Raw genomic sequence first — 25,930 nt, 5'->3', positions numbered from 1 at the left:
TTCAATATTAATATTTATTAAAGTTTACATAAGTACACATTCAGGTAGATAAGTAAGTAGCTGAAGTATTTATAAAATGAAAATAAGTGTATGTATGCTAGATACCAGTATTACAATGATATATTGCAAAGAGTTATTAAAAGATTTGTGTTACAGTAATAGACGGTCTAACTAAGAACATGCAGTAAGTCCAATAGCCAATGTAAGTCCAAAAGTTGTTTGAATGAGTACATAGGTTTAATAAATTACAAAAACACTCATGAGGGGTAACCCAAAAGTATACCACAACCTGCTTTGACAGTTTTGAGTTGCATTACACATCTTGATCACTAGCTGTCGCTGCAGATTTTAAGCACTTTCTGCCACGAACGTTGCAGAAACGTCGCACTCGCTCATTGGCTAGTGTAGGCCGGGGTCAAACTACCTTGCGCATGCTCAGATGCCCTTTTTCGGTTCCAGACTGAAATCTGTCAGATCAGCGTAGCATACGTTGCCTTAATACCTTCTAATATTTCAGTACTTTCTTCCCCTAGTCTGCGCTAGAGACTTTTATCTAGCCTGAAGGGTCCTCGGATTTGGATTCTAACATTTTGACGTCTACAGCTGAAGGAAACAGAAAATAATGACGACCAATTTAAAGCGGAAAGAAGAAAGTCATCTGCAGAATGGGGGTGTAAAGCAGCCCACATGGAGCAAAGTCTTCAACAGTACTGCTGTCTGGGAGGAGAAGGTCAGACAGCTTTAAAATGTAGCTCAGTTGTCTATGTTGTTGCTATTTGTTGCCATAAAGTTATCAATTCACCTGATTTGTTGTCCGGTGTTCATAAAGACGGCTATCTGGAGCTAGCCATCATGCTAAGGATTATGTGGTTTGCCTGGGTTACTTGTCAATTGGAGAAAAAAATAATGCTAGGCCTGACGTTAATTTTCTTAAGAGATTTGTTCATAAGAAAACTACTGGTCTTGAAGTCTAATGTATGTATAAAACGCTGAGGTGTATTACTTTATATACGTTGGATTTGAAGGGATCAAATTACTAAAATGCTTTTTACATTTCTCAATACGTCCTCTCACTGAGTAATTTGCTTTAAAATAGTCTAGTGTTGCATCCAACACTACATGTAATTATACACACTTAATTTAAGCAGCTGCAGCTCTTGCTAACTTAAATTGCCTTAAGTTACATTTTGGTTTATTGGCTCATCAATTACACGATTAATATCCACAAAATAATGATAATTATGATGATTATAATAATGATCATTAATAATAAAACAGTTTTATCCCAGCAGCTATTGCACAAATTAACACATCATAGGAGCGTCACACAGATGCCTATTTTTATTTATTTTTTTAATTGTGAATTTTGAATGTCCATGTTTGTACTAGTGTTTTCCTTCTTTAAATGTTTTTCAAATATTTTGAGATTTGGTTGAGCAGGGTATACTTGTACTTTTACTTGTCCTTTATTAGAGATGTGTCTGTTGTTTGTGTTTGTTTTTAGTGTCAGGATGGAACCCTTGTCTTTTTCTCTGCAAACAGAATCTACCTACGGGTACAAATAAATAACCTGAACCTGAACAATCACAAGTTTTTTGTGTCAGTGTTTGTCTCCCTAAATGTTACCTAAACCCAACCTTAAGTCAAACCCTAGCAAATCATCGTATAGTCACCCAACCATAACCTCAGATCGATGGGCGACACTTATTATAAGAGAAACAGGCTTTGACAAAAGATTAGTGATGCATCAAGCTATTTTAGTCAAAACAATAGATTATGCATTGTCTTATAAACAGTTTCTCTGTTTTTTTTTCTGTAGAAAGAACCAACACACACACACCCCCACACCCCCCTTGTAATACATCCCCTAAATAGAAAACATAAACAAATGAAATGAAGGGGATAATAATGCATTACCATCTTTTCATTCAAGTATTTTGTTCTCTAAATGAAGTTTCTCTCTTTTCTTTTACAGGATGAGTTTTTAGATGTGATTTACTGGCTACGGCAAATTATTGCAATAATTCTTGGTGTGATATGGGGAGTCGCACCGTTGAAAGGATTCCTGGCAATAGCCATGTAAGTGTGCTGGACCGACTGTCTTAAAATATATATTTAACTGAGCATTCTAGTTGATTCATATCTCATTGAACTAAAGAAAACACAGAAAAGTTAACATGTTTATGTGTTTTTTCCGTTAGATTCTGCATCATCAACGCTGGCATCCTGTACGTATACTTCAGCAGCTTTCAGCAGGTTGATGAGGAGGAGTATGGTGGCACGTGGGAACTCACCAAAGAAGGCTTCATGACATCTTTTGCTCTCTTTATGGTGAGTATGCTAATATTTATTGAAATACTTGTTGGCTTTTCAGCCTTCTTTAGATTAAGAGGTTCAAAATATGGGCTAAAGGCAAATATACTATATAATTACGGTTAACTCATGTTTTACGTCATATTCAGCTGCATAGCATTTGAGCACCGCTATATCGGGTGGAGATGGCTAACATGTGCATGGCATCTTATGCTTTTGGTTATTTTCCTTTTATAATGAAATGAAATCGCTTATTCTGGTTTCAAATTCGTCATCAAATCAAAGACCGGATATTTTTAGGTTCTCAAATGTATGATTTGAAATAATAAAACGTTTAATTTAGTGATGCTTAACGCTCCGTGGTTTACTTAATCTGTGCATAGAACACCACTAAGAAAATATGTGAGAATAAAACTCAAAGATTAATAGGTCCCTTGACAACAGTGTGTATTCACAGTTTTAATAATAATAATTATAAATTATAAAAATGTATGATAATGCTAGAAAAGGGGATCTACAATTAAAGTAATCTTAAAACAAATTGTATCGATAAAAAATAACATTATTTGGAACACCAAATTCTTGTTTTTGTTTTTTTAGAAGTTGTGCTCAATCAGTGTATTTTTCATTAGCGAATATCCAGTTATTATTAGTCCGCTTGTAATTGAGTATACTGTGCTGCTAACCACTATGACCTGCATCAATCTTAAGTTTAATTTGATCATTTGTATCTTTAATTTCCTTTTCTTTTTCCTTTACCAGGTGGTGTGGATAATCTTTTACACAGCACTACATTTTGAATGACAGGGATCCATAAGACACTAAATATGAACATTTCTGTTGAAGTAAATTGCCAAGAAAGAGGAACCCCACAGCTTGAGGGGTCTCAATGCTCCTCCCTACAATATGACTTTTTCAGTGTGCAGTGCATCATGGGAATCCTTGTTTGATTAACAGGATCCTGCAAGAACACCGTGATGAACAAAAAAATGTACACCTGTCTAATTCAGGGGTTCCTTTTAAGGCAGCCTTTATCACACTTCCCACATGTTTATATTTCCTTCTTAATTTTAATGTTATCATCTCTTTCAAAACACTACCAAAAAGGTCAGTTGAGATCGGTCGCAATTCAATGTGCGATGGAAGATTGCCTTGATGTGAATCAGAATAGAACTTCCTTTGTTGGTTTACTACAGGGCCTTTCGTCTGCTTTAGAAGACATGAACGGACATTTTAGACTATAAAAGCAGCATGTGTTTCATCCCAGTTGCTGACAACAAACTGTTGTCATATTTATTAAGGATCAGTCAACCCATAAGTGTGAATTGTTACCTTTTTTTAAATGTAGGGACAAAACACATGATACCGGATATAACTACCAGTAATGAATTGTTCTTGTGGTTTTTACTGTTAAATACCATCTCTTAAATTTCACTCCAAACTTTATGTTTTGTCTTTTGATTTTTTTGCCCACTCGATATAAACGTAGCATTTTTGAATAAAATCTGTCAATAGTCATTTTGTCTTAAAGGTCTGGTGTCCAACAAATGTGAAAGTTCTTAGGCAACCACACATATGATATCTCACTCGTGCTAATTTTAACATCAAAACCAAATGCAGGCTCGTAAAATACATATATCGGCTGATATTCAATCCCGATGACGGGATCTGCCAGTAGTATCAATATGCTGTTGCTAAGGACAGGAACTAAAAACTATCCAAGCAATCTGTCCATACAAATTATTTCCTCAAAGCAAAGAGGAAACATGCATGCCCTTTTCAGATGCAAATGTTCACAGATTTAAGCTTAAAACGAGTCGGTGCGCTGCCATGACTAACTGTTCTTATATCTAGATGTCATTTATTAATGGCATTAGTTAGGAGGGTAGACCTAATTTTAAATTAGATTATTCTCACTTGTAGCTTCCAGATCAAAGTCTTACCTGTTTTTGAAATTAATTTAAATTTGTTTGTAAATTCTGTACAATGTCCGTTTTGTCAAATCCACCTTGTATTAAACAGATTTATTTGTACTTATGTTATATCTTGTTTAATGTAACATATTTCTCAGTATTTTATAGTGAAGAACTTTTAAAAACAGTTCTTGCAAAGTTATTAAAATTATAATGTTATATTAGATACGCAGCTGGTGTTTGAAAGGATTGTATTTTCTGATCAAATCTTTTGGGAATCATTAAACATGGGCTTTATTTGGCCTCCATTTTCAAAGTCATGGTTTTTGTGTTTTTTTAATCCAGAAGCTATTTTAGTGTGTAGGATTATTTCAGTTTTGATCAATTTTCGGAAATCCATTTCTTGCAGCAGGTTTTCCCACACATAGACTTTACTTGGGCGGGCCGCCCAGGTATATTTCGTGATCCATTTAGTTTTAGTTTTTTGTATGTATCGTGAACGCAATGCTGCGCAAATGTGGGTCTGCCTCACACAGGGTGACTGGCTGTCTACATGATGTGGGCTGCCGACATGGCCACTGTCATACAGATCATAAATCAAAGCCCTTGATTGGTCTCTGTGTGTCATTCAAGCTCGGGATAACTACAGCTCAGGTGAGGTTAAGGACTCTTGAGTGTTTAGATTGTTAACTTAGTCATAAGTTGTCAGTGGGTCTCAAACGGTTTGGTCACCATTTATGTAAACACATATTTCCATTTGAGGGGGTGATTACTAAAATATGCATGAATAAAAAATAAAATAAAGAACTTGGTGAAAAAAGGTACGGTACACTTTTAAAACTTGTTGAGAGCTAAAACTAGTCTTTGCTGCTGCCTCAAAGAGGAGCAGGGGGGAGAGGAGGGAGACAGGTGAGGCTGGTTCAAGAGCACAGACACACTCACAACTATAAATGAACCAAAAATAAATAAACAAGTTTCAGTGTTTTTTCATATTGGAAATGGTATGTTATTGGTTATGGCCATGATTTTTTGACTATTGAAATGTATAAAGTTCTGTTTCGTAAATGGGTTTTCTGTTCCCATAGATGTAGTCTCTTTATTTTTCCCTCAAAATGCACCATATTGATGCATTTAACTCCAACATTTAAAAAGAAATCAGCCCCCGGACCCCCCTAGAGGATTTGAGGTCCACCCCCACTTAAAATCACATGGACAGGTTCCTGAATACATTTACAATTGTATTTAAATAGTAACCCATGCCCAGGGCTATCACTATGGGCAGCAACGCTGTAAATATTGACAAATAAATCCAGCAAAATGGCACAAAAAAAATGCTAGGCTGGGTGTATAATTTCCGGCCTGATTTATTGTCTCGGTCAGGCCCTGGCTGTACCTGTTCGCTCAGCCATCGCGTGAAGGGTCTGCTCACAAGCGACCAACAGAAAGGTTAATGTTAATGTTGTTGTTGCACTTCGGCTTTCGTTACCGCCCACCCCCCCCCAAGTATATTTCAGATCTGTGGGAAACACTAGGCTTGTTTGAGACAAGCGAGACCTGCGCAATTTCGATCAACGTCTTGCTCGTGCGTTGCATGATGGTTAGTCATTTTGTCCGACTTGCTCTGGAGGCTCGCTCACATGAGACGTTGAAATCTCGCGGGACAAAGACGCCCGCAGCCTTGAGAGCGAGGCGCGGCGAGGCGCCGCAGTTCCTCTCCACGGGCTGCGGAGGCGAAATGCTTGATGGGAAACGACTCGCTGGTATCTCGAGCTGAGCGCTCATTGGTGGTTTTTACCACGTGCTGCTGATGAAACTTTCCAATTGGCTCGGCAAAAGTTTGTTGTTTTTTGTCAGTTTTACCTCGCCACTTCCATTCACATTTTTCATCATTGTTCCACAATGTTTATCATCATGAAATTAATATCTATATGTTATACTATACTTGCACTGCTTACCGTTTTCATACTTTATATATCTTAGCATATTCATACACACTGTTCCAGGGGCGGATCTAGAAAAATGTTCATGGGGTGGCAAGAGGGTGGCAGGAGATTTTGAGGGGTGGCATCCCTGGCAGAAGTATATGCTGATTTAATCGCAGTCATATCAATCAATTTTGACTTGGAAAGCCACAATATTAATATTTTAACTCAATAACATTTGGTGACATTTTTGTGGCACATCAGTAAAGCCTTAAATATAAATATATAAGGTGGCAAACATAATTGAATGAATTTTAACTGAATGAGTTTGTCTCACTCTTAGACCAGCAGGGGTACCAAATCTATGCAGACTGCTGCAATAAGTACATTAATTAACTGTCTCATCGATGTGTGTCTGTATGAATATGATCATATTAACAATCATATTATTCCTATCAGCTGTCAATCCCTTTTATGATTCACATATTCAGTGTTATTATTGAATAAACTATATTTTTTGGAGGAGTTAATGATGAACGTTCCTCAAGATGCTTGCTCACCCTCCTTCAAATTTGAAAGACAAGTAATTACTATCATATATCAAAAGATTCAAAGGAACAGTTCAGCGCCCCACAACTTTACAAACAGTTACAACCTTGACTTTACATCAGAAAGAAAAAACATTAAAGAAGTGACTAACTGCATCAGTTAGGATTACAAAACGTGTATTCAGCTAAAACATATACATCGCTGCAGTTATTATCCAGTGGAAAGCCCTTACCTACTGGCCTAGTTAAGTCAAAGTGGTTACTTTGTTTTGGCTGGGCAGTGAAGTTTTACGTCTTGTTTGACTTTCTCAGGACTTAAAACTGTTTTTTGGGGGCAGACCCCCACAAAGAGAAAATATATATTTACACACTTAAGGTCATCATCTTAACAATTTATTATGCTCATCGAGTCATCCGTGAGCAGAGCATCAAGTTGGCATGCCTATAACATCTGAATGTGGCGATTACCATCTTGTTCAGCAAAACGCCTCACAAACTTATTAAGATTTAAAGCTATGGTGCATTTTGATTCAATGCTGAGTACAGCCTGGAGAACCTATCGAGGATTAAAAAACTAATGTCACAACAGGACTTAGAAAAGCTTGTCCATTTTTTTTATTTTCAGTCGACTTGACTGCTGCAATAGTGTATTCACACAGGGCTGACAACAAAATCCATCAGAAAGCTGCAGCTGATTCAGAACGCCGCTGCATGTGTCCTCACTAACACTAAAAGAGTGGATCACATCAGTCCGGTTCTGAAATCTTTACACTGGCTTCCAGTCGGCCAAATAATTGATTTTAAAGTACTATTGCTAGTTTTCAAATCATTACATGGTTTAGGACCAAAGTATATTGTTGAACTCCTACATAATTACGAGCCATCAAGGTGCCTCAGGTCTTCTGGGACGGGTCTGCTATCGGTTCCGAGAGTAAAAACAAAACATGGAGAGGCAACATTTAGCTATTATGCTCCGACAATCTGGAACAAACTACCCAAATCATGCACGTCCGCAGAAACGCTTACTATTTTCAAATGGAGACTAAAAACATATCTCTTTGGCTGCTTTTAATTGAGCTGCTCATATTCGCACTACAGTAGGCTATGCCTTTTAAACATGTATTGTATACCCGTGGTGTTTATTTGTATTATTTTATTATCTTTGTTTTGTAATGTCTGTCGTAAAATGCCATTATATATATATGTGTTTTTACTGTATGTATTCCTAAAAAGTCTTTTAATTTGTTTTCTAAAGCACTTTGAATTGTCGCGTACAGAAAAGTGCTATATAAATAAACTTGCCTTGCAGCCAAACCTGACAGTCTCTTCTCTGTCACTGTAGACCGCAAATACCTCATTCCTTCCGTCTACTTGGATTCGAAATGCTTCTCGTTTTGTGCTGTCCCCCCGTTCAAATGAAATCGCCGACAATCATATGTCCAGTCTCGCGCCAGGGCCGGGGGAGGGGTTACAAGGCTCGCTTCTTGTGCTGCATTCACTTGCACTCGGACATTAGAGCTTTTCTCTCATAAATGTCCGATGAGCCACAACTTTTCTTTCAAAACAAAGCTGCCAACTGGGGTGGCAACTTGGGTGGCAAAGGATTTTTCTGAGGTGGCAGCTGCCACCCCGTGCCACCCCGTAGAACCGCCACTGCACTGTTCATACTACTCACAGGCTGCTGTGTGTATCTAGTGTATTCATACACACTGTTCATACTGCTCACAGGCTGCTGTGTGTATCTAGTGTATTCATACACACTGTTCATACTGCTCACAAGCTGCTGTGTATATTCATACCCCTCACTGTTTATTCATCATTCAATTAATTCTATATTTTATTCTGTAGATTGTGTACATTACTTTTCACTTTACTGCTTGTTGCACTCCTGGTTGGAAGCTAAACTGCATTTCGTTGTCTCAGTACCTGTAATCTGTGCAATAACAATAAAGTTGAATCTAATCTTGAGCAGGAACAAATGTATTTACTTAGTACATATCTGACATCAACGAACACATGTGTGCATTCTTTATAAATGCAAACCGAGTCAAGCCGACTCCGGAGATGGCGGTATGCACCTTAAAGTGGTTTGCAATCCGCCAAAAAACCGAGAGAAGAAGAAGAAGAAGGCGAAGAAGTAGAAGAAGAAGAAGAAGAAGAAGCCGACTCGGAGCTGTCCGACTTCAGGCGAGCTTTTTGAGAGCTCCCCCGGCTGCGATCGATCGACTATTCTCGTCTACTTTCGAGGCGAGCCGCAACGCGTCTCAAACAAGCGGCAAGCCTAGTGTGAATCAAAAAATGTGGCAGAGGTGACAAAACAAATACTCATGGTAGGCTACAATATGAAAGTTTTAAGACATTTTACATGAGTATGAGTAGCAACACTATTCAATAAATATAAAACAAAATAAACTGCAGAAGTACAAACAATGTAGCAACAACATTTAAAGTATCATAAGTAAAGAGTACTCGCTGGCAGTTTGCCACAGCAAGAGTTTTGGATCATCACTTGTTTAAAGTTACTGCATTATGTATGTTGCATTCAGCCAAGCAGCAACTTTTAAATAGTTAATTTCCTATCTGTGGCTTCATATTTTGTAAACTGGCCCCTTGATTTGTGTGTTAAACCCTGTTCTCTAAATAAACTAACTATAGCTGTAAACTCAATTAAATTAGTAATAAAACATTTGTATAAAGCGGTGGCTATGTATAAGTATCTCAAAAATAATGCTTAATTAATGGTAACCTATATTTCCATCACTGATTAGCAGAATCAAAAAACATGAATCAATGAATCAAGAGAATACAATCCTATCTTCTGTAGTGTTATTTGTCCATCATTGTTGTTGTTGTTCCTAGATGTTGTTTATTTCTGTGTATAATGAGAGAATGGATAAAAGGCAGGCCCATTCCAATTAAGATGATTATGATTATTCGCCTAGATTTGGTTTTGACCATGTTTTGTTGCTGCAGAGTTTTCATTGTCCACCTATGCTTAAGCTTATTTTAATGAAACAGTATGTATGTCCTATTACTTAGTCTTAAGCGCATGTGCATTTAGTTGGCACTCACCTGCTGGAATGAACTAAGCTATTCGTCTAACTTGAACTCAATCGCATTCACATCATTCATACATCATTCATAAAATCTAACCAGAAAACCCGATTCCTGACGTCATCAGCGCAGAAGGAAAAAAAAATATGTGACGTAGAATCCAAGATGGCTGCTCCCCTTTCCACGATGAAATTTTGGAAGCCGGGTAAGTACGCTAAAAAAGAATAAATCGGGCATTTATTGTTATTTTCCGGGGTTGGTATTCAGTAACGGGAAGCTGCTTGTAAAGTTCATTTAGTCTCGGTTTCCCTTAGCTGCTTTCACAGCAGCTGCGTGATCTCTGCAGCCAGTTCAGCCCGGGTAACGATAGCTCTGCGGAATCAAAGTAACCATGTAACCTGCCAAAATAAAACGCATGTGCTATGAAGCGGAAAGTACGACAGCTGCGTGCAGACGTGCAATAAAATAAGGGGGTTTCAACACCTATAGATGCTTTAGTTTAAGTCTTCGCTTTGCACTAAACCCTTTCATCATCTGGAAGCCTCATTCTGCTCATATTTAAATAAAACATCTTATCTTTACCTCCACCATCTGCTCTGCCCCAGGGGCTGAGGCTCCGGGGATCACTGAGGAGCGGGAGCTCAACACAGAGACCACCGGCTCTCCCATCATCTTCAACCCGCACACAGCCCTCTCCATAGAGAAGCAACGACAGAAACTCCCCGTTTTCAAGGTTTTACATCGCCTCTGAACATGCAAAGATGTTACATTAGTGTGGGAAATGTGTTGAACTGTGTGTAGTGTGTATTTCAGTGATAAACGTTGTATTCATTGTGTCCTATTCAGCACAGAAACAACATCTTATACTTGGTGGAGAGCTTCCAGACTGTCATCATAGTTGGTGAGACAGGATGTGGAAAAACAACGCAGTTACCCCAGGTTAGTGCTGTAGTATAAGTACAATTTCAACCATGGTACATTGTGGCACAACTTAAGAAATACTGGACACCAGTACGCCAGTTTTTACGTATTTGCCTAAGCTGAAGCAAAATGTCCTCGAAGTCACATATCTAAAAGTCAAAGGCACAACATTGCCGCATTGGACTGATGCCCTTCATGTGGCTTTACTCCCACCTTGTTTTTACATAACATTGTTGCTTAGTTGGCTCTTTTTTTAAAGAGGGCTTTGGACCACATCAGCCATTGTATGCAAAGTCTGCTCCTTTGCAGTCTCTCTTTTGCTTCCTCCATCTTTTTTGATCTAACTTTTCTTTCATCTGATTCACTTCAGTATCTTCTGGAGGCTGGCTGGGCAACGGAGGGGAAGGTGATCGGAGTGACACAGCCTCGTCGTGTGGCTGCTATCTCTGTAAGGCCTCTACTGATGTCCTCTGTTGCTGTTTGCCAAATGTCATTTCTCTTCAATAAATGTAGTTCCCACTGAAAGACACGTGCCAAATTCGGTACTTCCCCCTCTTTCCTGCTGGTAGGTAGCCAATCGTGTGGCAGAGGAGCGAGGGGCTCAGGTCGGACATGAGGTGGGATACACCATCCGTTTTGATGACTGCTCTGATCCTCAAGCCACAAGGATTAAGGTAATTCCTGCCAGATGTTTTAAGCTTTCATCACAAGCTGTACCCGTGTTTGGGTCCTTTCAGTACTTAATGTGCGTTTGTGTTTCAGTTCCTTACAGATGGCATGCTGGTGCGGGAGATGATGGCTGACCCTCTTTTGAAAAAATACAGGTAAGTGATTGTAATTAAGATATTATGTCATCTTTTTTCAAATCCCATAGTTTAACTTGTCATAGAGGAACAGTCACTGTTACCAATAACATTAACACTGGCTCTGTTCATTTCAAGTGTCCCTGAGCGTTCTGATAATATGACAGGAAGACACCATGCACAACACCAAAACCCTGAAGCAGCTAAATAAAATCAACCCCATTATTTTACACTTTTTTCCCTTCCTGTGACAGCTGAACATTTCCCTTGTGAATAAAGTCATTTCTATCGGACATGAAAACTGTATTGTGTCATTAAAAGTGGTTTGGATTTACTCTTTCTAACTTTTGTACTGTGCTGTTTTCCTTAGTGTGTTGATGCTAGATGAAGCGCATGAGAGAACTCTGTACACGGACATAGCCATTGGTCTACTAAAGAAGGTAATTCTTGCTGATTCTGAAAAAATTACACTTGAATATTTAACTTTCATTCATTCTAGTAACTATACAAATAGTCCTAGTAAGTTGTAAGTTGTTTTCCGTTTTAACGCTGACTCTCCTTCTCTGTTCCCACTGTTTTGTACACTCCTGATTCTTCTATAGATTCAGAAAAAGCGGCGAGACCTGAGGGTGATTGTGGCCTCTGCCACTCTGGATGCCAAGGTGACAGCATCATTAAGATGAGCAGATATGCCTGATAAGCGAGAACAGAAACAAAAAAGACAGAAAGGGGAAAAGTTGGTGTCAGGTCGGATCACATTGTACTGACATCTGCGATAGACCGATGAAAGAACTGACACAATCGGGCCACGGCTGCGCTCAGCATAAAAAAAAGAAGCTAAAATGCCATATCAGACATCTACTGTCTGTTTGAAAAGACTTTGATCTATACATGCACATTATTTAGTTATACTTCAGTAGTAAGTTGCATACTTTTTTAAGATGTCGGATTGAGGGTACAGAAGTTCTTCATAGATTGCTTTAGCTGCAAAACATTTGTAAAATATCAGTTGATAAAAAGTCTGTTTACTTTCACTTTATATATAAACATGTTTGCTTTAAACATGATCTACAAATGCCTCATTAGTGCTTCCTTTACTAACTGAAGTTATCACTATTATCTACAGAAATTCCATGACTTCTTCAATTTGAACGAGTCCGGGGATCCCAACAAGGACACGTGTGGAATTCTGACCGTGGAGGGACGCACCTTTCCAGTGGACGTCTTCTACACTGTCAGGTAGTCAACGCACATAATCCAATGTGAGGAAAAGGTGTTTCAGTAGTATATTTTGTTTCTCTAACTCTCAAGGGTTTTCTGTTTGTTCTCAGTCCTGTCCCAGACTATGTAAAGGCCACAGTGGAGACAGTGCTGAAGATCCATGAGACGGAGGAGGACGGAGATGTCCTTGCTTTTCTTACCGGACAGGTTAGTGGCAATTTAAAGCTACTTAATATTAATTTGACAGAAGGAATAGATGGCATATAATAACACAAGCATTCAATTAGTTATTTGATTACTATATTTTGGCATGGTCCGTCTTTTGTCTTTGTCTAGGTTACCTTCTTTTCATTGTCCATTTGTATATTTCACTTTAGGAAGAGGTGGAGAAAGTTGTGTCCCTTCTGCAGGACCAGGCCAGGTCTTTGTCACGAATCGGCATGAAGAAACACCTGAGGATTTTACCCATGTACTCGGGTTTACCTTACGCTGATCAGATGAAAGTCTTTGAGAGGACGCCGCCCACTGTTCGCAAGGTGAAGTCGCTGCCATTGTTCTAATGTGTTTAATAGCCATTGAGTTACATTAACAGTGTAGATGTCAACATAGGAGACGATAACTGGATAAATTGTGTGATATACAAAACACTTATTTCTTTCTTTTGTTTCTTGCAGGTTGTGGTGGCCACTAACATAGCTGAGACATCCATCACTATAAATGGGGTTGTGTTCGTCATTGACTGTGCTTTTGTGAAGCTGCGAGCGTATAACCCGAGCACTGCCATTGAATCTCTTGTGGTAACTCCAATCTCTAAGGCTTCCGCCAGCCAGAGAGCTGGGAGAGCCGGACGAAACCGTCCTGGGAAATGCTTCAGACTTTACACAGGTATGTGTTGGTTTTCAGGAATAGAAGAAGGATGAAAGTGTTGTAGAATATAGTCTGTCAGCGGAATCATGCATTGTTAGCATTTTAGGCAATCAACCGATATGGCTTTTAACTGTGAAACTGATAGAATTGGATCATAAGATCGTGATGTTTTTGCAACTTCAGCATAGGGGATTGGGATGTTTATTGAACTTCGGCTTTCAACTGATTTACCTTCGAAACACCGCACACTGCTGCTGCTTGCCTCTGTCTGTGTCTAAGTTCTTCACACCTGCCTGTAATCTGAGAAGGTCCCGCCTCTCTGACTGGCTGCAGCCCGGAAAATCTTCAGTGTTGATTGACACTTCAGTAATAGCCTATCAGATAGCACTGCCACTGTGGGCGGGACATTGCTCGTGTACACAGAGTGGTGACTGCAGCCAGAGAAACGGCCGCATCAGAGCCAAAGTTGTATCGGCAATTTGATTTAAAAAAAGGCCGATACCGATGATCTGTAAAATGCGGAATATCGGCCTCGATAATCGGCCAGGCCGATAATCGCTCGACCCCTAATGTGTTGTAGTTCTATCCTCCTCCTTCAACCCTCTCTGTCTGTTTTTTTCTGTCACTTTTCATTTCCCTTCCTGTGTTTCTTATTGCCTGTGTTCCTTTCTTCAGAGGAGGACTTTGAGAAACTGCCTGCCTCTACTGTGCCAGAGATGCAGCGCACAAATTTGGCCCCTGTCATCCTGCAGCTGAAAGCGCTAGGCATTGACAACGTGCTGCGGTTCAGCTTCCTCTCGGTGAGTATCTTCTCTGCATCCACAGGGTGGCTGTGATGGGTTCACCCACTGTGAAAGGAATGGTACTTTGCATTTTAATTAGCGAGAATGTCCCCTAGCCTCCGGGGAATAATGCACAGAAACCATAACATTAATGCAGTCATTGTGTGTTCCGGCTTTACAAGATGTAATGACAAGACTTCACAAGTAAAGGCAGTTCCTTCTTTTTTTCTGTCTTAAACATTGCAATTGTAAAATGTAACATTATATTTAACAATAATTTTGCAGCCTCCTCCAGCTCAGACCATGGTTCAGGCTCTGGAGCTGCTCTACGCTCTCGGAGGTAAGAAACAAGCCGTCAGCAGGGCAGGATAGTACAAAGGGAAACTGTCCTTCAACTGCAAGACCTGTGTTCAAAATTCTGTCGGCAAGCATCTACAAGCTAAGTTGTCCTTGCACATGATGCAGAATCTTAACCAGCTGTGTGTTTTGGCAGGACTAGACCATTACGGACGTTTGACTGATCCCATGGGTGTGCGGATGGCAGAGTTTCCTCTCAGCCCCATGTTTGCCAAGATGCTCCTAGAGTCAGGAACCTTCGGCTGCTCCAAAGAGATTGCTACCATCGCAGCAATGATGCAGATTCAGAATATATTTGTTTTGCCGGCCAATCAGAAGAAAGCTGCCGTAAGTGAAAACCGGCTTTCAAAATGAGCGTGTTGTGTATTTGGCAGAAATGCTTTGTCAGCATAACAATTATCCAATTTCCGCTATTGCACCCTGCAGGCTCGAGAGCACAGGAAATTTGCAGTTGCTGAGGGAGACCACCTCACCATGCTGAATGTGTATGAAGCATTCATTAAGGTATAGTGTGTGTGAATGTATGTACAATGTATAGCTCAATCAGTGACAGTGACCATAACACTTGGCGAACTCAGCAGAATGAGGGTTGACTATAATCAAACAATGAAACTTTTTCGTCTTTACTGCAGCACCAGAAGAGCTCCCAGTGGTGTCAGGAACATTTCCTCAACTATAAAGGTCTGCTGCGGGCTGTGACTGTACGAGAGCAGCTCCGGCGTCTCATGAACAAGTTTAAGGTGCCGCGAACTTCCAGTGAAGGTTTGTTTGTTTTATGTTTTTTTTATGTAAGGTGGGATTGTGTCAGTGACATATTTCATTTCATTTTTATTTGTTCCGTTCATGGTATGCACAACTTAATGTATAATAATTGTTTACAAAACATGTCTCTGTAAACACACCATTGAGCGAAAAGGAGCAGGGAGAAGAAATAATCGTATATGACCTGCCCCTTTCTAAAAAATAAATAGAAATACATGGTCTTTCCTACATATGTCTTATTCACAGCCAAGCTTATTCGCAGCCAAACATAACAGTATAGTAGGATAATAAGAGAAACACAAAAACTTACTACAAAAAATACTTAGTTCCCACTTGATAGTTAACGTAAAGAAACAAAACAACAACACCGAAACATCACATGTACAAGGAAAAGTGCGACACCCTCATCTGAGTCCTACTGGAGAAGAAGGGGGAAAGCGGTGCATCATCATAATAATAATAATAATAATAATAATAATAATAATAATAATAATCATGGGATCTGCAAATAAAGAACAGACATCACAAATATTTACCAATATTAAGGACGAACTCATGTTCTAATGATGTTGCAAAAGTAGATGTTTTTTTTAATGATGCAAATGTGTGCTACTTAAAGGCACCTTTTGCTTCACTGTCATAACTAAAGTAAAATGGCCATTTTAACACTTCCTTGCTTCTTTCTTGTGCACAGGTGATCCTGATGTCATCTTGAAGTGCATTGTACTTGGGTTTTTCTCAAATGCAGCACGCATTCACCATTCTGGTTCCTACCGGTGAGAGTGCTCCTTTTTATCCTCTATAAAATGCATAAAAGGATTATTTTCAGTTTTTCATCCATTTGCAAATCACATGACTCATTCTCATATTCACTTGCAATGACAGGACTTTACGAGATGACCGTGAGCTTCACATCCACCCCAGCTCTGTGCTGTATGGAGAGAAACCTCCAAAATGGTCAGTGCATTTTCTTCTGCAGCAAGTTTCCTTTGCTCCCTTATTCTTGAACATTTATGGTGTGCAGAAAATGTGCACTCATTCAGACTTCTATCTTACTTTGTCTCCTTTTCAGGGTGGTTTTCAATGAAGTGCTGCAGACGGCAAAATACTACATGCGCGATGTGACTGCTGTGGAGTCGTCCTGGTTGGTCGAGTTTGCCCCTCACTTTTACAAGCAGGCCAAGGTAGGTCAAAGAAAGCTCCTCCAACTTGATATTTGTGTATGTGGCTGTTGTGCGTCTTCTGAAACGTGAGTTGAATATTAAACGTTAACGTGAGTTAACTGTCTGAAGCCCCAAGTATATTATCGTCTGATTTAACATAACCTGTCCCTTCTCTCTTTTAGCATGGTTCACTGGCCAGCAAGAGGTCCCGGGTACTCTGAAGCTCTCCATCCTCTTAAGACTGAAGACTCACGGGTATAAAAGGAGAAACACCCTCTCAAATTGCCACTGTGCCCCTCTCCATCTCATTGTATATACAGATGTATTATAAACCATGTCCACCTGCTCAACCCCTCCACACTATGTGGCCACGCTAGAATGGGATGAAGTTGATACATTTTTAGAGTTGACATTAATGTGACTTCATTTGGAAGCGTCTTTCTTGATTTTTGGAAGTACCTGTGATGGAGTAAATGGTGACGAATGTAAGATGAGACGAGACTGTTTGATGTATAGTCAGGTAGTTCACTTCATTCATACTTGTACATAGTCCGAGCAGGCTCAGGTCCAGGGAACGGCTCGTATGCCACAGGCTTGTCCTCACCTGGTTCTTGGCTTAATTATTTTTTTAATCGCTGTATTTCCTGCTGCATGATGGAGAACGAAAGTCAATGGTATGTGAGGATGATTCCCTTTGAGAGACTTATGGCTTACTTTGTTCTGTTTAATTTGCGTCCCCCTAGCCTGGGTGCCTTTATGTTTCTAACTGGTTCACTTTATCTCCAATTTATTTTTGATTTCTTAACTTTCTGCACCTTCATACAGAATGTAGTAATATATATTTTCAGGAATTTACTGCAGAAGGAAACGCATTTCTTTATCTTTTACATCTAATAATGATACTGTGAAAAGACCGCTTTACTTTTTGATCCTCGTTTTCCATACATAGTGGCCTTGTTACCACTCTGTGCCAATTATTATTTTTCAGACTATTTCACATTTCATTTTCAGATGAAATGTGTAAATACACCCAAGCATTGTAAATGCAAAGCTGTGAAATCAAAACTAAAAATGAAGTGCCATTTGTTCCTGTGATGACATAAAGTGCATTCAGAAATGCATCCAGAGCTTCAAAGAAACAGTAGCATTTATTCGATCTAAGCCATCTCTTTTGTCATAATAATTGCATTTCCTTTTACATTTTGTCTCAGTTTCGAGACAGACCTTAATGTAATTTTGTCCCGTTACTGTCAAAACCATCTACCAGATGTTCAGTAAAATGGCAAATTATTTGAGACTTCCATTCCATATTGACAGCATCTGTTCTACATTTCCCGCTTACGTTTTTATTTGTTTTTATATTTCTTCAGAAGTATTTGGCCCTGAAACCGCCAGTGAGCAGTATGTTAAAGGTTTGTCATATGCTTAAAAATCCATAAGGTCACTGTCACTAAACGTTTACTTCTGCCTGCATGGTTTTTCATACATCTTGTTCTTAAGGTTACTACTTTAGCTAGATACAGTGAAACTGTAATCAAACCACAGAACACACTGTACCGTAGATAGGTAAGCCAACTCAAATTAGATGGATATACAAAGGAAGTACCTTTGCATGTTAAATGGTACTCTGATAGACTATACACTTACAATCACCTTCTAGGACTTATTGAAAATAAAAACGTATTAACTTGTTCGTGCTGATACGGAGTATGTATGCAGCCAATGCAGTAATCTTTAGTCCTGTGTAATTGCTCACCGCTGAGATAAAAAACTGTCACCTGCCATTTCTTCCTCACATGTTCAAATAAAGCCTTATTGTCATGCACTCAGTGTTGGCTGATGATTTATTTTTTTCACCCACCCAACTACTGTTATTTTAATCTTATGAATCATACTGATGCTTTTTATTCAGTGTACCATTTTGCCAGGAGGTGTCACTGTTGTACTACAAACGGTGCCCACTTCAAATGATTCAAATTATAATTGAGTGAAAGGGCATTTATGAGTGTCTGTATGTATTAGTTCCCTTTTTGATAAGTGTGTAAATTAAAAATGGTTGTTTCGACTTAGGTTGATGAGCCATTCATCAATTTAGAGGTGCAATGTGGTTAACACATGGACTTAAATTAATATATTTAATCAATTTATAGTAAGCATATCTGGGGGCATGTAGTATTCTACCATAAAAAGTGGTGCAATTACTTTGTGGCAATTTTGATAATTACATTATGCGCCACTAAAACCAGTGGTGAAGGAAGTATTTAGATATTTGACTTTGGTCAAGTAGAAATACAGTGTATAAATACTATATTACAAGAGAAACTCATATTTAAGTAAAAACAATTACATTATACTTAAATATTGGCAGGAACCAATTTAAAGTAACTAATATACAAATATTCATAATGCAGAATGGCTCATTTTAGATATATTACTGGATTTGTATTATTGATTTAATAAAGGGATTATCTCTTATATTTAAGAATCATTCATTGTCAAGTAGGTGGAGTGTAAACAAACAAAAACAATAGTTTGACAGACAATAGCCTGCATTTTTAACACAATAATGTGACAGCATTTAAACATTGTTTATCAACTTTGACTTTTGGGAATGGGATTTTGCATCTGGTAAAGGTTGGGTATTAACCATAGACAGGTATTAACTACTAAATAAACTGCAGGGTGGTTTAACACAACATCTTGTATACTTATTTGTTAGGTGATTTCATTTAATCTGAATCTGCAAAGTAGTTAATAACTTTGAGTTATCAAATGAATGTTGTATGGTAAAATGTACCCTACAATATGTTCTCTTAAACGTATTGGAGTATAGAGTAGCATACAATTAAAACATTTAAGTAAGGTAAAAGCGGGCCTCCTCAAAATTGTACTTCTGTGGGCTACAGTCATTACTTACTAGTAAATGTTCAAAACTTAATTCCATCGGTAAAAGCAATAATTAAAAAGTGTCTGCTGTATTCTTGGCCCAACTTGGGTCTAAGAGAGATGGAATAAAAATATACACCTTAAATTATTCCGAACTATATTATGTTTACATGGTAGTTAACAATTTCAAAGAATCCACTAGAGGGCAGGTGAAGCTCTCATCTACTCAGCAGCTGTAGTTCACCTTTCAGCCCTCAATGGAAGCACTGAGCTCACTATGGCTCAAAAGCAGAGTTTAAAGAAGAAAAAAAGGCGGCAATTTGACCATACCTGCGTACTACCCAAGATGCTTTCCTATCACCTGAGTGTCGTGTGGGATTAATGTCTGGTTGTTTATGTTATCATAATTTAATTTTGCGTCATGTTAGTTTGCACCTACCGGTTACATGAAAGGATTTTTCGACGAAGATAAACCTCCAATGTGTTATGGGAAGTCCAAAAGGTTTGTTTACAAACATTTATTGAACTGACATGTTTTCTTTCCATGTGCACTGGTCAGCCCATTAGCTACTAGCCAAACGTTATGGTTAGCCAATTTAAAATGGCTGCTGTTTGTTTGCATTTACCTAGCTAATGTTGAATTTATGAAAATAAGACAAAATGCCACTATTTTTCATGTAAAATATGATGAAACAGTAGCTTGAATGTCAATACATGTTCCTGTTGGCAGCATACAGCATGCCTTAGGCCAGGGGTGCCCACACTTTTTTGGCTGGTGAGCTACTTTTGAAATGACCAGCTAACCGAGGTCTACCAACCAAAAATAAAAACCCAAATTGCAAGGGTTGCTGAATAACACGTTTTATTTTTACATGGGATAACTACAATAGGGCTGCAACAAACGACTAATTTGATTATCGATTAATCTATAGATTAATGAAACGATTAATCGACTATTCGGACTACTACTGTGTGCCTTGCACAATTTCTCAAACGCTCTTATTTAGCCATCAACTTTTAGATTTAGTTTGAGGTTGTTTTAGGCATGTGGAAACTAACAATGAAGACAATAAAGATTAATACTTGATTCAAAAATACATATTATTAAATTAACTTAACAAATTGTGAACAAAATTAACATTGCTTTTTATTTGAATTAAATAAATAATATTTCACATCAAAAGAAACAACAATGTTTTAACAAATCTTATTAAATAATCTGATGACAGAACTGGAAACAGAATAGCTGAAACTTTAACAAAATAAATAACTCAGTTACCTCTAATCATTAACCCATGTTTGTATAATGTAGTTAACTCCGTGTGTTGCTGCTAGCATACATAACACCTGACGTGGAAACGTTACTCGTGGATGGGGCTACAGAGCTACTCGAAAGACAGTCGAACCCGGTGCATTCCTCCGTCTGAATGTGGTGCACTTTTGCTAAATGTTTAGACAAATTGCTCGTGTTACCGCCCTTACATGCTAAACACTTTTGGTGACGAGCATTGTCCACCTCAAGACGGGTAACATGTAACCACACCTTGGAGCGCTTCTCTCCACCATCTCCTCCGTGTGTTGCTGCATGTAGCAGATGCGTGTGTGTAAACTGCCCCGCCCCCTTGCAAACAGACGGGGGAGAGAGAGATCTCTTCTGGATTGGAAAGATAGAAAATACGTCTTTTTGCATGTTAGAAAAGAGTTGGCGACACTAAGGCTAAGAGATAATGTTTGTGTAGCAATAATACATGACCTTTCTCTTTCTCAACTCGCTACTCGGAGGGAAGTCGCTGTCATATGCCTTGTGAACACTCCGATAATGCCTCTCCACGTTACCTTTCTTTGGCAGAGCGACGCTTGCTTTACAAATAAGGCAAATAACCTTTGAATGTGACATCACAAAAAAAGATTCTCCCTCCCATTCTGTGTGGAAGTGGTATGTCTTTAGGTTTTTTTCGCTCGTTCCCGCACTCATTTTGTTGTTTGTCTCTCCCGGCACTTGACTGATTTTGTATCGCTTTGCAGGGCCGTGGGAAGTAGGGGTGCTGAGGGTGCTGCAGCACCCCCTGGTGGAGGACAGGGGATCTGCACTTCCACAAGATATAATACCAAAAAAAAACGAATTTTCAGCCTTGATGTAACAACATTCATAATTAAGTAAAGATAACACCCTTTTTTCAACCCGGTTACATTTTCCATTTGCCCTGTACGATGGGCGCTGTAGTGATGAAAGTGAGGGATGTTGGCTTAGCAGGCGCCCGCAACTCACAGCCAAAGTGAGAGAGATAGAGAGAGGGGATACCGCGGGGATACGTTATCTCAGTGAGTCTATCTCAGTGAGTCTCAAACGTTTTGATCACATTTTATGTAAACAAATATTTCCAAGGTACACCTTTATAATTATTAGGATAAATCAAAACAGGTTTGAAATCATTCCAATGTATACTATAGGACAGTAAACCAAAAATATCGTTTAAAACTGGAGAGATTTAAAAATATGCATAAATAAATAAATGTTAACTGGTAAAATAAGATATGAATGAACAATACAAATAAAATAAGTTACATTTATTTGTTATTGGCTATGGTAGGTTATTGGAAATGTTCACATACTTATTTGATTAATAAAATGCAAACCGATCTGTTGTACCCTCTAGATCAGTCTAGTAATTGGGCGCTCAAAGTGCACCAGATTGAAGCATTTGACTTTAAAATGTTAAAGAAATCTTCCCGGGGGAAAACCCCCGGACCCCCCTAGAGGATGTGAAGTTCACCCCTCCAATTAAAACATGTTATAACACTAAATAAATTTGAAGCCTTGTTATATAAGCTGTCCACCATGTCAATATGTTTCTCTTTTTGTAGTGTATTGGTCTTTTGTAGAGGTTTTTCATTGCCAGCTAAAATCTTGCCTATAGGGCAGCACATTGGTCAGAACCAGCCCTGGTGTCATCCCCACAGCACCCCCCATTTGAAACATGTTCCCACGGCTATGTCGCTTTGCATTCTGTGTTAACAGACTGGAAAGCAATAGGTCGCTTTTTCTGTCAATCAAGTCAACTCCTGAATTAAGTGGCAGGGAGGCCAAAGGAGGAGGGATCAAAACCTGTTTTGTCTATTTTAACGGAGCTGGATTTTTTTTAATTTATGAATGACTCGCGATCTACCAGCATTGCCCCCGCGTTCGACGTACTGGGCACCTCTGCGCTTAGGCTAATCGGCTACCGTAGACTTTAGCCAAAAGGCTACTGCTAAACTCTGTAGCCTCCCACAATTACAGGGTCAAAGTCACTTATATCATGATTTTTCTCTGCAACCATATTTGTTTTGGTCTGTTTAAACATATAGAGGCTGTTGTTGTCTTGTAATCCGTAACAACACAAATGTTTTTGTATTGCAAAGGGCTACTTGTCCCAGCTGAGTTTATCATTTGTGTCTCAAACTTTATATTTTAAAACTGGCTTCTTATCCATCTTCTTTCCTTAACAACTTTCCCAAACTACTGTCATTCTCAGGAACTGGATTTTGCAAACACATCATTACAATCAATATGTTGTTGGCTATGAGTTTATTTTTCTATACTGTGATAGCAATTTATATTAGCTCACTGCAATTCTTGTGTGTGTGTGACTAAAGTGCTTTGGATAAAAGCTCTATATTGTGTAGCTCTCTTAGTTTGCGGTTACTCGCTTTTACCCTTTGTCTTTGGCTCAGTGGTACAGTTTATTCTTACATCACTGACCTACACATTTAACATTTAGACCTTAACAAAAGGTGTAGGGAGGGAGGACTGCCCCTGAAGATATGGCTGGTAGCTTCAGAAAAAAGAATTAACTTAGAGGGTTGCATTTTCCCTGTCTGGCCGTTGGCACAAACAGATGCTTCACTAATGAATCAGTTCAGTTCTCGGTGTGTGTCCTGCAGTTGTTTTCCTTTGCAAACTGAATGCATTTCCCAAGGTCTATAAGCAGAAATCTCAATGATATGTTTGTGTTAGTATTAGGAAGATGCAGTGTTCTCTGGGACAATTACACGGATAGGAAAAGATGAGTAGTGCACACATAGCCGTGGGAACATGTTTCAAATGGGGGGTGCTGTGGGGATGACACCAGGGCCGGTTTTGACCAATTTGCTGCCCTATAGGCAAGATTTTAGCTGGCAATGAAAAACCTCTACAAAAGCTACAAACAGAGAAACATATTGACATCGTGGACAGCAATATAAAAAGGCTTCAAATGTATACTATTTAGTATTGCATGAAAATTGAACATGTTTTAATTGGGGGCTGGAATTCACATCCTCTAGGGGGGTCCGGGGGTGCCCCCCCGGGAAGATTGTTTTTAACATTTTAAAGTAAAATGCTTCAATCTGGTGCACTTTGAGCGCCCAATTACTAGAGACTGATCTAGGGGATACAACTCTAAACACCCATATGAAAAAGATCGGTTTGCCTTTTAATAATCAAATAAGTATGTGAACATAACCGATAACCTACCATAGCCAATAACAAATAAATGTAGGCTAACTTGTTTTATTTTTGTGGTTCATTTATATCTTATTTTATCAGTTAACATTTATTTATTTATGCATATTTTTAAATCTCTCCAGTTTTAAACGATATTTTTGGTTTACTGTCCTATAGTATACATTGGAATGATTTCAAACCTGTTTTTATTTATCCTAATAATTATAAGGGAGTGCCTTGGAAATATTTGTTTACATAAATTGTGATCAAAACGTTTGAGACCCACTGAGATAACTTAGACTAAAGTGAAATATCTAAACACTCAAGAGTCCTTTACCTCACTGAACCTCTCAGTCTGACAGGACAGAACTCTCCCTCCACATTATTGTAGAAAGAGCTTCTTTTATCCGTTAGCGCAGCAGAAGCTAACAACATTCCCCGCCGGTACAGGTGCACCCCCTCTCTCTATCTATCTATCTCTCTCTCACGCGGGCTGTGAGCTGCGGGCGCCTGATAAGCCAACATCCCCCACTTTCATCACTTACAGCGCCCATCGTACGGGGCAAATGGAAAATGTAACCGGGGTGAAAAGGGTGTTATCTTTACTTAATTATGAATGTTGTTACGTCAAGGCTGAAAATTCTTTTTTTTTTAAATTATATTTGTATTTAATCTTGTGGAAGTGCAGATCCCCTGTCCTCCACCAGGGGGTGCTGCAGCACCCTCAGCACCCCTACTTCCCACGGCCCTGAGTGCACATCATCCCAGTGCTATGACTGCTAGTTTATCTTTAGGTTACATGAGTTGAGTATGGACTGGTGTGTAGTGTTGGGCTGGTTGCTTCTCACATAGAAAATGACAGAAAGAGTAACCACTCAGTTAAAAATATGGCTTATTAACAGTTCAAATATCTTTAATATTCAACATGTCACATCTGAAATAATGGTTTGCCTCTCGAGTCAATTAGTCAGTAATGGCTATTAGTTACTACCCAATTAAACTCAGTAATTAGGCATTAGCTGCATCAATTAAAAACAATGCAAAGTGAAGCACCTACATTAGTCAATTATGACTGAATATCCACGTTACCTAAATATCATGTGCAAAATGTAAATCATTTAATACACAGTTTTCTTGACAGTTTACTGACTAACTTGAGTAAACAGGTTTGGGTAACTGCAGACAGTTGTTGTCTGGTCATGTTGTCCCTTTTGGCAGCTACTACTTCTGTGTTTTTAATCCTCTTTCATTTTGAACAGTGTACATTGTCCATGGTGATAAATTGCCAAGAAGAATGAGAGTTTTGTGTAATTGATTTTATCTTTTAAGTTAGAAATGGTTTGTGTGTGTAGAAAAAAAAGTCAAACTAAAACCCATAAACCTAACGAGATTAGCTTCAAGATAGTGGTAGCCTTTCTTTGGTTGCTAAAGTTAAACAAATATAAATTAGTAACTTCAGCAAAGCTTAAAAAAGTATTTACATTAAAGCCATTTATCAAACAAACATTCATCAGTAAGATAAGAAAAGAAAATCAAGCGCAGTGCCACAGAAATGAATAAACAGGGGAAGAAAAGATCTGAATGTTGTTTAGTACAACACCTTTTATTGGACTTACTGTATCATTTTTTTAAAATTTTGCATTACTAGTGAAGGCGAGCCACGTTTATTTTGTGACTATAAGTTTGTGTACTTGTGTGTATTTGCGACATAAAGAGAACCAACGGAGACATTTTTTGCCGTAAAAATATGGTTAATATTATTTTATTATTGTAATATGGGGTGCATTTGGACAGCGTTATTGATAAATCAGATCTAAATATTACTTACAAACAATTTTTAGACTGGACCTCCAAGTTGTTAGCAACCTAAAGTTTCACGTCCTATTGTTAAAGCTCGTCAGTGATGCAATAAATCCCAACTGTGTCACAAGAACTGTTGAATCTCTTCCAAAA

General features: G+C 38.7%; 3 protein-coding genes across 12 annotated transcripts in view; all 3 read left to right on the top strand.

Moving 5' to 3' along the window:
* The first annotated feature begins 419 nt into the window (after positions 1-419).
* Positions 420-4,546, top strand: rab5if (RAB5 interacting factor). The gene is made up of 4 exons (XM_079674861.1): positions 420-730; positions 1,976-2,079; positions 2,202-2,331; positions 3,076-4,546. Exons 1-4 carry the CDS (start codon positions 623-625, stop codon positions 3,115-3,117), a joined length of 384 nt encoding a protein of 127 aa, XP_079530987.1. The 5' UTR covers positions 420-622; the 3' UTR covers positions 3,118-4,546.
* A 5,303-nt stretch (positions 4,547-9,849) lies between these two features.
* Positions 9,850-18,451, top strand: dhx35 (DEAH-box helicase 35). Its single transcript, XM_079674758.1, has 21 exons — positions 9,850-9,955; positions 10,356-10,483; positions 10,597-10,689; positions 11,042-11,119; positions 11,241-11,345; positions 11,434-11,495; positions 11,845-11,914; positions 12,077-12,136; positions 12,601-12,713; positions 12,806-12,902; positions 13,073-13,231; positions 13,370-13,580; positions 14,238-14,362; positions 14,630-14,684; positions 14,838-15,028; positions 15,128-15,205; positions 15,334-15,463; positions 16,158-16,239; positions 16,349-16,420; positions 16,536-16,647; positions 16,809-18,451. Exons 1-21 carry the CDS (start codon positions 9,916-9,918, stop codon positions 16,845-16,847), a joined length of 2,100 nt encoding a protein of 699 aa, XP_079530884.1. The 5' UTR covers positions 9,850-9,915; the 3' UTR covers positions 16,848-18,451.
* A 1,386-nt stretch (positions 18,452-19,837) lies between these two features.
* Positions 19,838-25,930, top strand: part of LOC307036399 (uncharacterized protein) — a 192,632-nt gene continuing 186,539 nt past the window's right edge. For all 10 annotated transcript variants that reach the window (XM_079676669.1, XM_079676671.1, XM_079676667.1 and 7 more), the window contains exon 1: positions 19,838-20,014. In XM_079676669.1, coding sequence (XP_079532795.1) covers positions 19,999-20,014 — 16 coding nt within the window. In that variant the 5' untranslated portion in view covers positions 19,838-19,998. The remainder of the gene's footprint in view (positions 20,015-25,930) is intronic.

This window comes from Notothenia rossii (genome assembly GCF_949606895.1).
Source record: "Notothenia rossii genome assembly, chromosome: 4".
Classification (NCBI taxonomy): Eukaryota; Metazoa; Chordata; class Actinopteri; order Perciformes; family Nototheniidae; genus Notothenia; species Notothenia rossii.
The sequence above is the reverse complement of the archived record's forward strand: the minus strand, read 5'-3'. Positions and strand labels throughout refer to the sequence as shown.

Bases quoted from the DNA above. Each gene is read 5' to 3' on its own strand.
- rab5if (XM_079674861.1), top strand. From the start codon at position 623: ATGACGACCAATTTAAAGCGGAAAGAAGAAAGTCATCTGCAGAATGGG. The intron at 2,080-2,201 runs GTAAGTGTGCTG...TTTTTCCGTTAG, and splicing joins GGATTCCTGGCAATAGCCAT to ATTCTGCATCATCAACGCTG. The intron at 2,332-3,075 runs GTGAGTATGCTA...TTCCTTTACCAG, and splicing joins CATCTTTTGCTCTCTTTATG to GTGGTGTGGATAATCTTTTA.
- dhx35 (XM_079674758.1), top strand. From the start codon at position 9,916: ATGGCTGCTCCCCTTTCCACGATGAAATTTTGGAAGCCGG. The intron at 12,903-13,072 runs GTTAGTGGCAAT...ATTTCACTTTAG, and splicing joins TTGCTTTTCTTACCGGACAG to GAAGAGGTGGAGAAAGTTGT. The intron at 14,685-14,837 runs GTAAGAAACAAG...GTGTTTTGGCAG, and splicing joins GCTGCTCTACGCTCTCGGAG to GACTAGACCATTACGGACGT.